Raw genomic sequence first — 14,615 nt, 5'->3', positions numbered from 1 at the left:
TCCTTTCTGGCTTTTAGGGTTTGTGATGAAAAGTCTGATGTTAGCCTGATTGGGGCTGCCTCATAGGTGATTTTACGCTTCTCTCTTGCAGCTCTCAAGATTCTCTCTTTGTCTTTGAGTCTTGCCAATTTGACCATAACATGTCTTGGAGAAGCCCTTTTTGGGTTGAATACGTTTGGAGATCGTTGAGCTTCCTGGCTCTGAAGATCTGTGATTTTTCCTATACCTGGGAAGTTTTCCACCGCTATTTTGTTGAATATGTTTTCAATGCAATCTCCTTTTTCCTCCCCTTCTGGGATACCCATAACTCGGATATTTGAGTGCTTAAGGTTGTCTGATATCTCTCTCAGATTTTCTTCAGTGCCTTGGATTCTTTTTTCTTTTTTTTGTCTGCTTGTGTTATTTCAACCTCATCTTCAAGTTCAGAGGTTCTCTCTTCAACTTCGACAAGCCTGCTGGTTAAACTCTCCGTTGTGTTTTTTATTTCCCTGAATAGCTTCTTCAGTTTGGCAAGTTTTGGTACATCTTTTTTCAGGGCATTGATTTCCTTGTACATTTCCTCTTTCAGGTCCTGTATACTTTTCCTCGTTTCATCATGATGTCTAGCTGAGTTTTCTTGTATCTCATTCAGTTTCCTTAGAATTATCACTCGAAATTCCTTGTCAGTCATTTCAAGTGCTTCTTGTTCTATACGATCTATAGGTTGAGATTTATTACCTTTGGGTGGTGTACTTTCTTGATTTTTCGTATTTCTGGTGTCTTTTCTTTGATGTTCATTTATTGTGTCAGGGGGTTTCACAGTCCACAGGTTTGACACTATTGCCAGACTAAGATGTTGCTGTGGTTGCCAATTTGGTATGGCTACCTCAGTGACTACTCAGTTGGCCACTAGTGCCAGGCAAGTCCAAAATTGACTTCCGGGAAGATGGTGGGGCGCTCACGCCGCTCCCTCCGGTGAGTCTCAGCCTCCGGCTTCCATGTTGCGCTCCTGTGGCGGCCTCCGCAGCCAGAGCTGCCCCGGCCTCCTCTCGCTGCCCCCGGCGCTCCCGGCTCCTGGTCGTGCCGCATCCTGCTCAGTCTCTCTCCGGTTCGTGGTTCCAGCAGCGCCTGGGGCCGGGGAGGCGACAGCCCCCTCCCTGGCAAATACCGCAGTCGCCGGACCCTGAGTCCCGGCAGCGGGGCCGCTCGGCCCGACGCGGCGCTGAGTGCGTTGGCGGTGAGGCCGGGCACTGAGTGGCAGCTGCTCCCGGCAGCTTCTTCCCAGGGAGGATTTTGTAAATCTCACAAAATGGTGCGCGCTCCAAACCTCAGTTCACGTATTTTGAGAGTCCCCTTCAAGGTCTCAGCAACCCTTCAGAACAATCCACCTGGGTAGTAACAGCTACCCCCGGCTCAAACAAGGACACCAGAGATTCTGACTCACCATCAGGCTTTTTGAGTTCCTCTTCTTGCTGATGGCCACAGGTAACTGCCGGAGTTGTGCTGGTTGTAGTGCTCGGGCTGCGCATCGATCCCCAGTCCTATTCTCTTCTTTCTTTAATTTAAACCACATATTGACATCATCTTAGTCCATTTGGGCTGCTATAACAAAATATTACCTGGGCAGTTTATAAACAACAGAAATTTATTTCTCACAGTTCTGAAGGCTGAGAAGTCTAAAATCAAGGCATTGGCAGATTTGGTATCTGGTGAGGGCCAGCTTCCTGGTTCATAGTCTTTTCACTGTAACCTAACATTGTGGAATGGACTAACTAGCTACCTTTGGCCTCTATTAGAAGGGCACTAATCCCATCCCAAAGGCCCCACCTCCTAATACCATTATCTTGGGGAGTAGGATTTCAACATATGGATTTTGGGGGGACACAAACATTGAGACCATAACAACAACACTTAATACAGTGATGGCAGTTGTGAAGTTTTTCTGTTTTGTTGTTTTGGTTTTTTTCTGTGTAATGTTCCTTTGTTTTTGTCCCTTGAGATTTTTGGAACAAAAACAACTCAAGAATATCAAGACTTCTGATTAAGATTTAATGATGCAGATCACAACACATATTTATTTATTTATTTGAACCCCATTCCTCTTTCTCTGAAAGTGGTGCTACAAATTTTAGAACCTTTAAAATAAATTCCCTGGGCTAACAAACAAAAAGAAAACTTAATGATGCAAATGGCAGTTTTTTCATCTGTCTGTCCTGTGGTTAAGATTTCCTAGTGGGAAGATAGTTTCAGTATATATAAGAGGGCTAATATTCTTAATATGTGAAGCAGTCTTACAAATAAAAATTATTACCCCAGTAGAAAATTGAGCAGAGGTCAGGAACAATTTGCCCTCACTCTCACTTTTCCTCTTTTTCTGTCTCATGCTTACACATCTGTTTGGCCAATAAACATGTAAACAGTTTTCAACCTGGAAACACAATTGATAAAACAAACAAATCTTTACTACTACTCCCTCCTGCCAGTAAAGGGTTAAAAAGTCAGACTAGAGGGGCAGAAACCTGAGCTGGCAGTAATGAGAACCCAGAAACAGGTTTGTTCTTGCTGTAGAAATCAAAAAAGCTCAGGAATTAGAAGCATAAAGTATCTCAGAAAGTAGGGATACAGGTGGGCCTAAACACAGGATGGATTGGTTGCAGGCCTACATAAGAAGTAGTAAGATGTTCAGGTCCTCTTCCCCTACCTGCAGGAGTCTAAACATTTACTCCCTGGAGACAGCATGCTGAGCTATGGTATCTGCTCCTGGCCACACTCACATAGAACCCTGGCAGCCTGGCATATACCTCCTAAGACAGAAGATTGGAGAGCTTTTTTCTGTAGAAATGAATTAATCCAAGAGAGGATCTAACATAATCGAGGGTCCTTCATGAAACAATACCATAAAGTTCTAAACGCTCCCACAGAGCTACATCATAGTGAAGCAGTAATAGCATAAACATCGAGTGGTAGAGTATTGCTTAACTCATGACATATTATATAAAATGGAATACTATTTAAGCACTTAAAATGATATGAAAGAATATAGAGTACCATGGAAAGATGTTCACCATATTTTAAATTTTTTAAAAAATATATAATATGATCCTCCTTTGACATCATAATTCCACTTTGAGGAATCTATCATTAGGAAATAATTAGATTCACATAAAGCTATATATATAGGATGTTTATCTCAAGCTTATTTTCTTAATTTTTTATTGAAACATTGTACATATTTATAGGGTACAGAGTTATCTTTCAATACATGTATACAATGTGATGATCTAATCAGGGTTATTAGCATATTCATCATTGCATAGTTTAATCATTACTTTGTGATGTGCACTTTTGATCTCTTCTAGTAGTTTGATAATATGCAGTATCATTGTTAATTATAGATTCCTGGGTCAATTGTACACCAGTAGAACTTATTTTTTCTGTTTACCTGTAATTTTGTGTCTATTAACCAACCTGTCACTATCTGTCCCCTCACTTCAAGCTTATTAAAATGACTTAGATGTTCAACAATGACAGATTGGTTAAGTTAATTATAATATATCCATATAGTAGAACACTGTACAGTCAGAAAAATCCTGCTTTATTAAACCATTTAATGCCAGGGTTCCAGTCAAAATCATTTCAATAAAGAGAAAATTTTTCCTTTCAAAAAAATAATAATGACAGGGTGCCCTTGCTTATTTTTATTTATATGCTTATATTTTATTAAATTAAGAGAAAAGGCCTCAAAGCCATGTGCATATTATAATCCCAGTTTATTTGAAATATGCATATATGTAAGCAAACACATTATATTCATCAAAACATTTTAAGTTACTTCAAAGAGGTAGAATTCTACGTAGTTTTTATATTCTTTTGCTTTGTATTTCCCCGGTTTTCTATAATGAAGTTTTATTTTATTTTATTTATTTATTTTTGGCAGCTGGCTGGTACAGGGATCTGAACCCTTGACCTTGGTGTTATAACACCATGCTCTAACCAACTGAATAATGGGGTTTAAAAATATATATTATGGAAATTTTCAAAAATATACCAAAGTAGAGACGATAGTATAATAAATACTTAAATTTGCATTTCTAACTGACAAGGACCTTAAAAATTAACATAATTATTATGCTATTATCATACCTAGTAAAATTAACTCATTCCTTAATATCTGTTCTCTGATTGCCTCAAAGATCTCTCTTTTTGAACCAGGATCTAAGCAAAGTCCACATATTTAGATTTTGTTATTATATCTCTTGATTTTCTTATATCCCAAGCATTCCTGCTTGCCTTTTTCCCCCGCCCCACCTTTTTTTTTGGGCAGGGGGAGGTTGTCATTGATTTTTTGGAGAAATTTCTCCTGAAGAATGAGCCACGTTGTATATTTGGCTGATTGCTCCTTCATGGTGTTTTGGTTTTCTATTCTCTATATTTCTAGTAAACTGGTGATTAGAACTAGAGAATTGATAATATTCAAATTAAGGGTTTTTTAGGTATGAATACTTTCTAGGGTGTGGTGTGCATATCACAAGGACATAATATCTTGTTCCATGTTAAGTGATGCTAAAACTGAATGGTGGGTTGCGGTAATGTCAGTCTCATTCTCTTCCCTTTCAAGTGGTTTTACCAGCCATTGTTGGTGCCTAGATCTATGATTTCATAGAGATTGAAAAATAATGATTTTTTTTTTTCCCTTAATTCTGTCATTGCTTCTGGTTATTAGCTGAAATTCTTCTATAAAGAACACAGTTGAGGGCTGGCTCGGTTAGAGTGCAGCCTTGTGACACTAAGGTCACAGGTTTGGGTCCCAATGCCAGCCAGCTGCCAAAAATAAATAAAAACACAGTGAACATTTAATACATTTTATTATAATTTTTTTAAAAAATGTTACTCAAAAAAGATAAATTCAAAATTCTGTAGAACCACTGAAGCAATTTTAGACATGGTCATATCTAAGCTTTGTACTCTTAGGCAGGTTACTTTCCTTCTTTTAGCCTCAATTTCCTCATCTATAAATTGGGGGTTTTACCACCTACCTTATAGGGTTGTCATGAAAATCAATTGAGATGATATATTAAAGTATTTATCAGAGTGCCTGAAACCTAGTAGGTGCTCAGTGTAAGTTCATTCATTCAGCACTGTTCTGAGAGTTTGGGATAGATTTGTGAACAAAACAGACAGAAACTTTGCTTTCATGGAGCAGGGTGAGTGATACAAACGATAAACATAATATGTAACCCATATAGGATGATAAGTACCAAGGGAAGAAGAAAAAGTAAAGGTATGTGAAGGAGTAGCAGTTGGATAGGGCGTGCAGGATGCAATATTAGAGTGGTTAACAATAGTAGGCCTCACTTGAAAGATAAGATGATAAGAGCAAAACTATAAAGGAGGTGAAAGAGTTAGCTAAATAGATGTCAGAAAGTGCAGTCCATTCAGGGGGAACGGCTACAGCAAAGGCCTAAGGTTGGAGTATGTCTAGCATGTGCAGAGAATAGCCGAGAGGAAAGTGGTAGGAGAGGAGATCAGAGAAGTAAAGTAAGGCCAGATCATTTATGACCCTATACACCAATTTAAGGACTTTGGCTTTTACTCTAAAATGAAATAGAAAGCTAAAAAGAGTGACATAATTTGGCCTTCATACAAAAAGTTCATTCTGTGAAGTGCATACAAAAAATTAGGTGAATTGATGGAAAGAGCAATGGATAATGTGTAATAAAGTAAATATGGCAAAATGTTAAGTGTACAATCTAGGTGTTAGGGATACACACACACACACACACACACACACATATATATGGGTGGTCACTGTTTAATTCTTTCAAATTTTCTGGGCATTTTAAAATTTTGTAAGAAGAAGTTGAATAAAAACTATTAAGAAGAAAAACTAGGGCTGGCGACTCATCTTAGTTGGTTAGAGCACAGTGCTGATAACACCAAGGTCCAGGGTTCCAAACCTAAGCCGGCCAGCTGCCAAAAAAAAAAAAAGAAGAAAAACTAAATATAACCCTGATAAAAACTGTGTATCATTTTACAGAATAATTCTGACATGTCACTGAAAACTGAGGAAATTCTACATGCCAAATCTCATTTTCTCACTGACTTTCTTTATGAACTAGAATATTTCTTTGGAAAGAATCTGGATGATAAAATCTAAGATTAAAATATCTCAGAATATAAAAACCTTAAAAATTATATTTTCTATATATATATATATTAAAGTAAATGTCAATATGTAGACCAAATAAAAATATAACAGTAAAAAAAATTATCATGGCTGCTATGTTTTAGAAATGTAGGGATCTTAGGCCAAGGTGGTAACAGTGGACATGATAAGAAGTGGCCTAGTTCTGGCTAAATTTTGGAGGTAGAACCAACAGGATTTTCTGATGGATTGGAGGTAGGTTGAGAAAGAAAGAGAGTAATCAAGGATGACTCCAATGTCAAGGTTTATAGTCTTGAGCAACTTGCTGGAAAGATGGGTTTGCTACAGGAAAGGCTGCAACTAGAAAGTGGTGGAGAAAAGATCGAAAATACAATTTTGGACATGTTAGTCTGATGTCAATTAGGCATCCAGTGGAGATGATGAATAGGCAGTTTGATACACAATTCTGCACTTAAGGAAAGAAGATTAAGTAGGGAGAGAAAATTGGGAGTCATCAGCAGGGATGTTATTTAAAGGCATGGGACTAGATCTGAATACCTAAAAGAGTGAGTGTGTATAGAAAAGAGGCCCTAGGACCAAGCCCTGGGGCATTTCAACATTAAGTGGTTAGAGAGAAGAGAGGAGAGGAGAAACAGCAAAGGAGACTTAGAAAGAACAACCAGTGAGGCAGAAAGAAAGCCAACCGTCTGATATCCTAAAGCCATTGGAAAAAAAATGTCTCAAGGAGGAGGGAGTTTCCAACTGTTTGTGCCAAGTGCTATCATATTAATTCTCCTCTCTGCTCCCAAGTTGTCCCCTTTCCTACTTGTTTTTGCTAAAACATTAAATAGAAATTGACTTAAAGGTGGTTATACTTAAATCATACAATTCCCCCAAACTTTTAATGAGTTCTTAACTGCAGGCAGGCTAAAATGTGAATCTGTTCTATTTTAGATATAACAAAAGGCAGATTCCTTAATGTCTCTAACACTCATGTGCTTTGAAGAGTTCTGAATTCCACATCTCTCTCTCCCTGGCTCTAGCCGTTGATCATTTGCCATGTGTTGATTGAGCAAAACCCTGAGGATACAACAGAGTACAAAGCATAGGAAGCTTGAAATTTAGTAAGGGGGTTTCATAAATGTATACAGGGTTAAATAATAAAAGAATTAAGATTGTAGAGAGACTTGGACTTGAACTAACCATTTTATGTGTTTTTAGGAATACCATACTTTATAAAATAACTTAAGTCGCTGTTGATGGATAGGTTGTAATATTTTCCACTGGTGCCATGGTGGCCTAGGATGAGATCACCAACCCCATTTTGGATTTGAAGGACACTCCAGTAACATGTCTCAGTAGACTTTGAGACTGTTTTGTCTTTACACTTTTCCTGGCCTGGCTGTTATTTAAAATGTTTACCTTTGGTTTTTTTCTTTTATAGTACTGACTATAGGGAAATCATTGGGTTGTTTACTTCTGCTAACTTTTAAACATGTAAATTCTTTTCATTCTGGCAATTTTTTATCTTGTGAGGGCTAGAATTATGACCTCTATTATGCTGTCTAGAACTTCCTTTCCCTAAATTTCTCCAGCCTTGCAAATGGAAGTTATTTTTTAGATCTGGTGACTACTTTGAGGGGGTTGGGGTCTGAATTCTCTGAACTCTCCTTAACTTAAAAACCTCAAGATATGTTGTCACAGAATTGATGCAGAGTGACCTACATAAAATTATCGTCTCTCCTCAACCACTCAGTTCAGATCATGTCAAAGTTTTTCTTTATCAGATTTTACGAGGTAAGATTTTTCTTTATGAAGAAAAAGGCACCATCAGTATAAATGAAATGTTTTGCTTTTCATTTGAACTTTAGTCTGAACTTCCAAGCCTTTCTTCTTCCCTAAACACTTTTTTTTTGACCAAAGCATATTTCATAATTTCCATATTTGATATTAAATATGAGCCTTTTAAGGGTGGCCAAATAGTTCTTATTTTCAGTGATGGAAAAGAAGTCCCTGTCAAATTCATTAGGCAGTTGTGTGGGTTAATCTAGGGAGGTAAATAAGCAGTATGGTTTGTCACAAGTCCACTAAACAGCCTTTAGTTCTTAACACAGTAGGAGTATGTGGTATCAGATGACTAAATTGAAGAGTGGTTCTCCTATGGATGACATGCATCCTGCAAGACAATAGTAGGTGGGCCTGTCAGAGTGTTGGCTGCATATCAAATCCAACTCTAGAGAAACAAAATGACCCTTAAAACCAAAGCAGATGGGGAAGACTGATAGAAACAGCCAGCTAGATAACTCCAGACTGGCTCATTAAAGAGCACTGACTTGAATGAGAAATGATTTGAGCCAACTTTTTTTTTTTTAAAGATGTCTGATAAGGGGATCTTAACCCTTGACTTGGTGTCGTCAGCACCATGCTCTCCCAAGTGAGCTAACCAGCCATCCCTATATAGGGATCTGAACCCGTGGCCTTGGTGTTATCAGCACCACACTCACCCAAGTGAGCCACGGGCTGTGGGCCAATATTATTGACACTTCTGACCATCAAGTGTGTCCTTCAGAAATACATGGAATCTTGTGTAAAGCTGAAACAGCTTTCTTACCTAGTAAAAAAATTTTTTTCATGGAACTCATAGAATTAAGAGATTTTTTTATAGAGATTGTAAAGCACCCAATATTAAAACTTGAAAGTTCACCTCTAATGGATTTGTTAACATTCTGTGGTAGGGGGAAATAGCAAAGATATTGGCTCTTTTTACACTTGTGACAAACGTGATTTGCTACATTTTATTCAAAAAAGACTTGAGGCTGTGACCTTTAGCAGTGCTGAAGGCCCCTGTCTTTTAAGATGTCAGAAATATTTTATTTTTATTTATTTGGGTTTTTTTGTTTTTTGTTTTTTTGGCAGCTGCCCAGTATGGGGAACTGAACCCTTGACCTTGGTATTTACAAGGCTGTGCTCTAACCAACTGCACTAACCAGCCAGTCCTTCAAAAATATTTTCTAAATGATTAATTACCCTCTTGATTCTCAGTGGTGGAGAATACTACTGACAAACCTGGGCAAGTTCCTGGATTTTGTCATGTCAGTGATCAGTCTGTCCTGGGAAAGGCTACCTCTTGGTTAATGGGAATTATTTTGTTGGGGCATGTTCAGAGTTACAGGTTGAGACTATCAATAGCAGAACTCCAGTAGCCACACTAATGAACAATCTAAGGATATTGTGGTCAATCTTGACCTTAGTGCCTGAGAAGTATATGTGTACTTAAACTTATATATTGTTTTGAATTATAGACATTATTTCTAGACTTGCAAACCTTTGATGACATTCTGTTTTACTGTAGCAAAATTACAGTTTTTTGAGGTGGTACTAAGTCAAGCTTTTAATAATATTAATTGTGCAGTTATTTAGGGAACAGTTTTAAATCCTCTACTCTGTTTCCTTCTAAGGTTGAGTTCCTCAAATTATTGGTTGAGTAAAAGGAATTAAATATCTGCAATTAAATGTTTGTTATTTCAGGTTTGAAGTATCTCCATTCAGCTGGCATTTTACATCGAGACATTAAGCCAGGGAATCTCCTTGTGAACAGCAACTGTGTTCTAAAGGTAGATTTTCAATTTATTTAAACATCTGAGAAAAATCAGAATGTCAACACAGGCTTAAGAGCAACATATTATTGTGGAAAGAATAATTATTAAGTTTATTTTCATTACTTTACCAGAAATTAGAGAACCCAGTTTTCTCTAGCAATATCATTAGTCATAGCAATAGCAGCTAATTTATATTCATGGCTCATATTTTTTTCATGATATTTTGCCTATGTTTTGGAAGCATTGAAATTGGAATTACAGTTTGAATAGAAAGAAGAATACAGAAGGTGACTTTTTTTCAGACTGTTTCATTATTAAAGGAAGTGTATATCAGGAAATACTAGAAGACCAGCAAGCTTCTATTTATATGAGAATAAAGTATGGCTTTTAGAAAGACTGTCTATGTTTTTGCACAGCTAACATTTCTATATGCTGTTTGAGGTAGCAAAGTGGGAAGCAGAAATATATTTAAAATCAAAAATGCTAAGCCAGAAAAAGGTATATGCACCTGTCAAGTATTTTCACAGTAGTCACCAATCCTCAATTATTCCTCTGAAAAGGAATTGTTTATAAGATTAATTATATTTAGTAGTCCCCAAATCTCAAGTCATCAGTTTCAATTTTACTTCTCTCCGTGGTATCACCCTTCATTGTCTTCTGTTAGAATGGCTTGCAAATAGCAAAATCCACATAATGTGCATTTCCCCACTCTAATAGAGATATGTATTGGCAGAACTACTGAATAGTGAGAAGTCTGCCATTTTTTCCTCATAATAGAAATTAGAGATAATGGCCTTCCTAGAGCTGTGTCATCTCTGTATAAGCAAATAAAAATTCCATTTATTTCATGAATAGATACAATATTATATGGTAAATCAGTCTAAAATAAATATTCTTACCATTTCAACTGATATATTTGAAAAGGAAAAGAACTGTTTTTTAAATGTTACCTACTTTAAAAGTAATCAAGACGATTGTTATTACTTAGGTTGTTGGTGGTTAAACTAAGCATTAAAACCTAATGTATAAATAAATTTCATTTTTTATTTTAAATGCTCTCTTTGAACTGTGGTCCAAATCTCTTTAAAAGCTGGTGGGTTATACTGCTTGTAAATGAAAATTCTCCCTTCGTTATAGACTTGAAGAGCCTTGACCATGTTTTATTTTATTTTATTCTTTTGGCTGCTGGGCCAAACCCGTGATGTTGGTGTTACCAGCACCACACAATCCCAAGTGAGCTAACCAGCCAGCCCCAACCCTGTTTTAACTCTAGAAAGACAAAACCTGTTTTTCATATTTTCCCTGAAAATAGCTGATATTGTAGTTCAGTCTTTTGTTTCCACAGAGAAGTTAATTGCTCTCAAAATCTACTAAATATTCCTTCTATAGGTTGTCGAGTTTCTCTTCTTGCCACCTTTTCACTTTTTAAAGAGAGCTTGCAACCTATCCCCATAACCCATTTTAATTTTTAAAAAATGAAAAGATGTTAAAACTTTATATTTAGGAATTCTTTGTCCTGTTCATACCAAATCAGTCTTATGACAATTTAAGCCAGCTTCTTATTTCAGTTTTTGATGGAAGACTTCACAAAGGATTTTGGGTAGAACCTGTCATGCTTGATGCCATTAACTGCTTGAAGTCTGTTTTCCAAATCGTCTATTATGATATTATAGCCTCTGTCTACATGAATGGGTAACTAAAACAAAATGTCATTTATGAATATACAACACAGAGATCAGAACAAATTGAAGTTTTGCCCCTTTGCTTCATCTTAGACACCGACTTTTAAAAAGCTAGAGTAGAGCCAGGCTGTGGACACTAATCTCTCTTCTCAAATGTACAGATTATCAAGTTACCCTTCGTGAAGACAGAAAAAAAAAATACAAATTCACTTAAGATAATTATAACAGAACATTTCTTTTAAATTAGTATCTGTTCATATTGTAATATATTTTGTTTCCTATAAGCACAAGATGTATAATTTTGTTATCTGGTCATGTAAGCTTCTTTCTTTGGGCTCAGATTTTCTTCCAGATAATTTGCTAAAAATGACTCCAGATCAGACTAATGTTTTTAACAAGAGATTTGCTTTATAACAAGACATTTTTTGTTGGGTGGGTGGGTGGGTGGTTTTTTAAAATATAAATACAGAAAAGTATTTAAGTTCTTTCCTTTGGTTTTGTTTTAAAAGATATCCTAAAAAGTCATGGCCAAATAATAGAGCTTTTAAAATATTATGTTATTTGAATACTAGCCTTTGGGAGGACTTGATAAACTTCGACTTTTTTTTGTTGTTATATAGTTTTTTCTGTGCAGTCTGGAAATTTTTCCTTCATTCTTAAATTCTGAAGATGTTGGCTTCATACTGACTCATCCTCACATGCACACATGAATTCATTTAATGTGGCCAGACATGGTATATTCAAATCAGAGAGAAGGGATTGCAAAAAATTGGGGATGAATTTTGTTTTCTTTAAAGCAGTGGTTTTCAAACTTTTTTAAAGCTACCAGAACCCTTTTTCAAATAAAATCTTATTCAAGAAACTCGACTTAAAAAATGAATAAAAAGTGTTGTTTCAACAGTTATAATATTGACTTGTAAAGTTAATCGGTGAGAACACTGGAGTTTAGATGCTGTTACTATCTGATCTCATCCTCAATGCTACCAGTTTTTGTGTTTTGGTTGCTGGATATCAAGAAAATGTTAATTCCTGGAGATAAGCAGTAGTTGCTGGTGGTGGCACTCCTGCTGTTTAACAGCTCACCTTGCAACCTCAGCATACTTTTCAGTTAAACAGAAATAGCAAGAAAAGATTTATTCCTGGGTCTGCATAGAAATTAAGCAGTCTTTCTTATTTATTGCTATGTCTCCAGATTCTAGCATTCTGTCTGAAAGATAACAGGTGCTCAATTAAATATTTAATGAAGAAATGAAGAATTAGTGAACCTAGTAGCATTAGTATTTTACAGTGTGCTACATTTTGACATATTCACACATTTGAGTGTAAATTAGTATTTTAAACCAATGGATACATGTGAAGTTTGAATAAAATGTTATGGAATTCCTGAAGAACCTCCTCAGTATTGGATTCAACAAGACTCAGTTTGAAACCCATAGCTTTAAAGAAATTTTACTGTATATATATTCTATAAAGATGGTGGACATAGTCTCAGCTCAGGAAGTCTTCAAGATAAACCTCTTTTATAATATTTTCCTCTGCAAGCTTGTCTTGAAAATAGTTTTGTTTCTACATTAAACCTAAAAATGCGCTAGGTTTAAGAGCAGAAATTCAGCTGTTCTTTTGGTTTAGTTATCAGTTGAAAACAGATTAAAAATGAGAAGAATATTTTTATATAGAAACATGGAAGTTTGAGGCTTTTCTTTCTCCTCTCATCCAAGTAAGACCAGATTGTATATTGACACAAATAGTTATACATTGCTTAACAATGGGGATACATATTGAGAAATATGTCATTAGGTGATTTTGTCATTGTGCAAACATCGTAGAATGCACTTACACAAATTTAGATGTATAGTCTACTGCACACCTAGGTGGTATACTCTGTTGCTCCTAGGCTACAAATATGTAACACCATGTTCCTGTACTGAATACTGTAGGTAGTTGTAACACAATGTATTTGTGTATCTAAACATATCTAAATATAGAAAAGGTATAGTAAAATATGGTATTATAATCTTATAGGACCAGCAACATATATGCAAACTGTCATATATATGGTCTGTTAACTGAAACGTCATTATGTGGCATATAACTGTATACTCTACCTGTATCATTAAAAACTTTTTGAAGTTCAGATGTCTATCAAGGGTTTGGTGTTTTGCTTTGTTTCGTTTTACTCTTCTAATTGTAAATGTATTTTTCTGCTTGACAGTATTTTGATTGCCTTTTCTATTTAGATTTGTGATTTTGGATTGGCCAGAGTAGAAGAATTAGATGAATCACGTCATATGACTCAGGAAGTTGTTACTCAGTATTATCGAGCTCCGGAAATCCTGATGGGCAGCCGTCATTACAGCAATGCTATTGACATCTGGTCTGTCGGATGTATCTTTGCAGAACTACTAGGACGAAGAATATTGTTTCAGGCACAAAGTCCCATTCAGCAGGTATAGTTTCACTTTAAGGGTTTAGTAGCTTTCAATTCTATGACAGATTCGAAGAAAAAAACCATCTTGCACATCTTGGGCTTATTCATTGTTCTGTCTAATCTGCTTTTAGAAAATTCAGGTTCATTTAAAACTCAGAAAGTTATAAAGTTGAAGATTGCAGAGAGATTCATTTTGTAACTTACAAGCCTATTAGAGGGAGTGTTGACTTTATTACATGCACTAAAGCATAGCATCAGACTCTGCTGTAACAATTTGTACAGGTATAATCTTGAGTTGTTAGAAGGCCTCTGTTCTTTCTAATGAATGGCTCTGACTTGAAACTATATGTGGTGACTTAATGTATTTACACTTTGTGCTTACAATATAAATTTTCATTGTGCTGATTTATTTAAATCTGAACATTTAGAAAAATGTGTGACCTTTATTATTGGGCTAAAATATTTAAATATGGCAGAAAACATCAGGAGATGATTAAAATGTAGCTTTAAAATATCATTCATGTTACTTTAATTGTCTTTATAGCTAATTCATTAATACACATTGTTTTAGGGTAATTTCTAAGTATTTTTTGTTCATAAATTTTAACAATATTGTTTGCATGAAAATAGTGTAATAATGGGCCGGCCCAGTGGCGCACTGGATAGTGCGCCGCTTGGGAAGCGCAGCGGCGCTCCCGTCCGAGGGTTCGGATCCCACCTACAGACCGGCTCCCGCTCACTGGCTAAAATAGGCTATGGGGTCTAAGATCTTATCCTTCCAA

General features: G+C 36.2%; 1 protein-coding gene across 2 annotated transcripts in view; it reads left to right on the top strand.

Moving 5' to 3' along the window:
* NLK (nemo-like kinase) overlaps positions 1-14,615 on the top strand; it is a 161,582-nt gene that overhangs the window by 120,709 nt on the left and 26,258 nt on the right. For both annotated transcript variants that reach the window (XM_008579525.1, XM_008579526.1), the window contains exons 4-6: positions 7,815-7,921; positions 9,653-9,738; positions 13,643-13,852. In XM_008579525.1, the coding sequence (XP_008577747.1) occupies positions 7,815-7,921; positions 9,653-9,738; positions 13,643-13,852 (403 nt within the window). The remainder of the gene's footprint in view (positions 1-7,814; positions 7,922-9,652; positions 9,739-13,642; positions 13,853-14,615) is intronic.

Source organism: Galeopterus variegatus, unplaced genomic scaffold (genome assembly GCF_000696425.1).
Source record: "Galeopterus variegatus unplaced genomic scaffold, G_variegatus-3.0.2 Scaffold1903, whole genome shotgun sequence".
In the NCBI taxonomy this organism is placed as follows: Eukaryota; Metazoa; Chordata; class Mammalia; order Dermoptera; family Cynocephalidae; genus Galeopterus; species Galeopterus variegatus.
The sequence above is the reverse complement of the archived record's forward strand: the minus strand, read 5'-3'. Positions and strand labels throughout refer to the sequence as shown.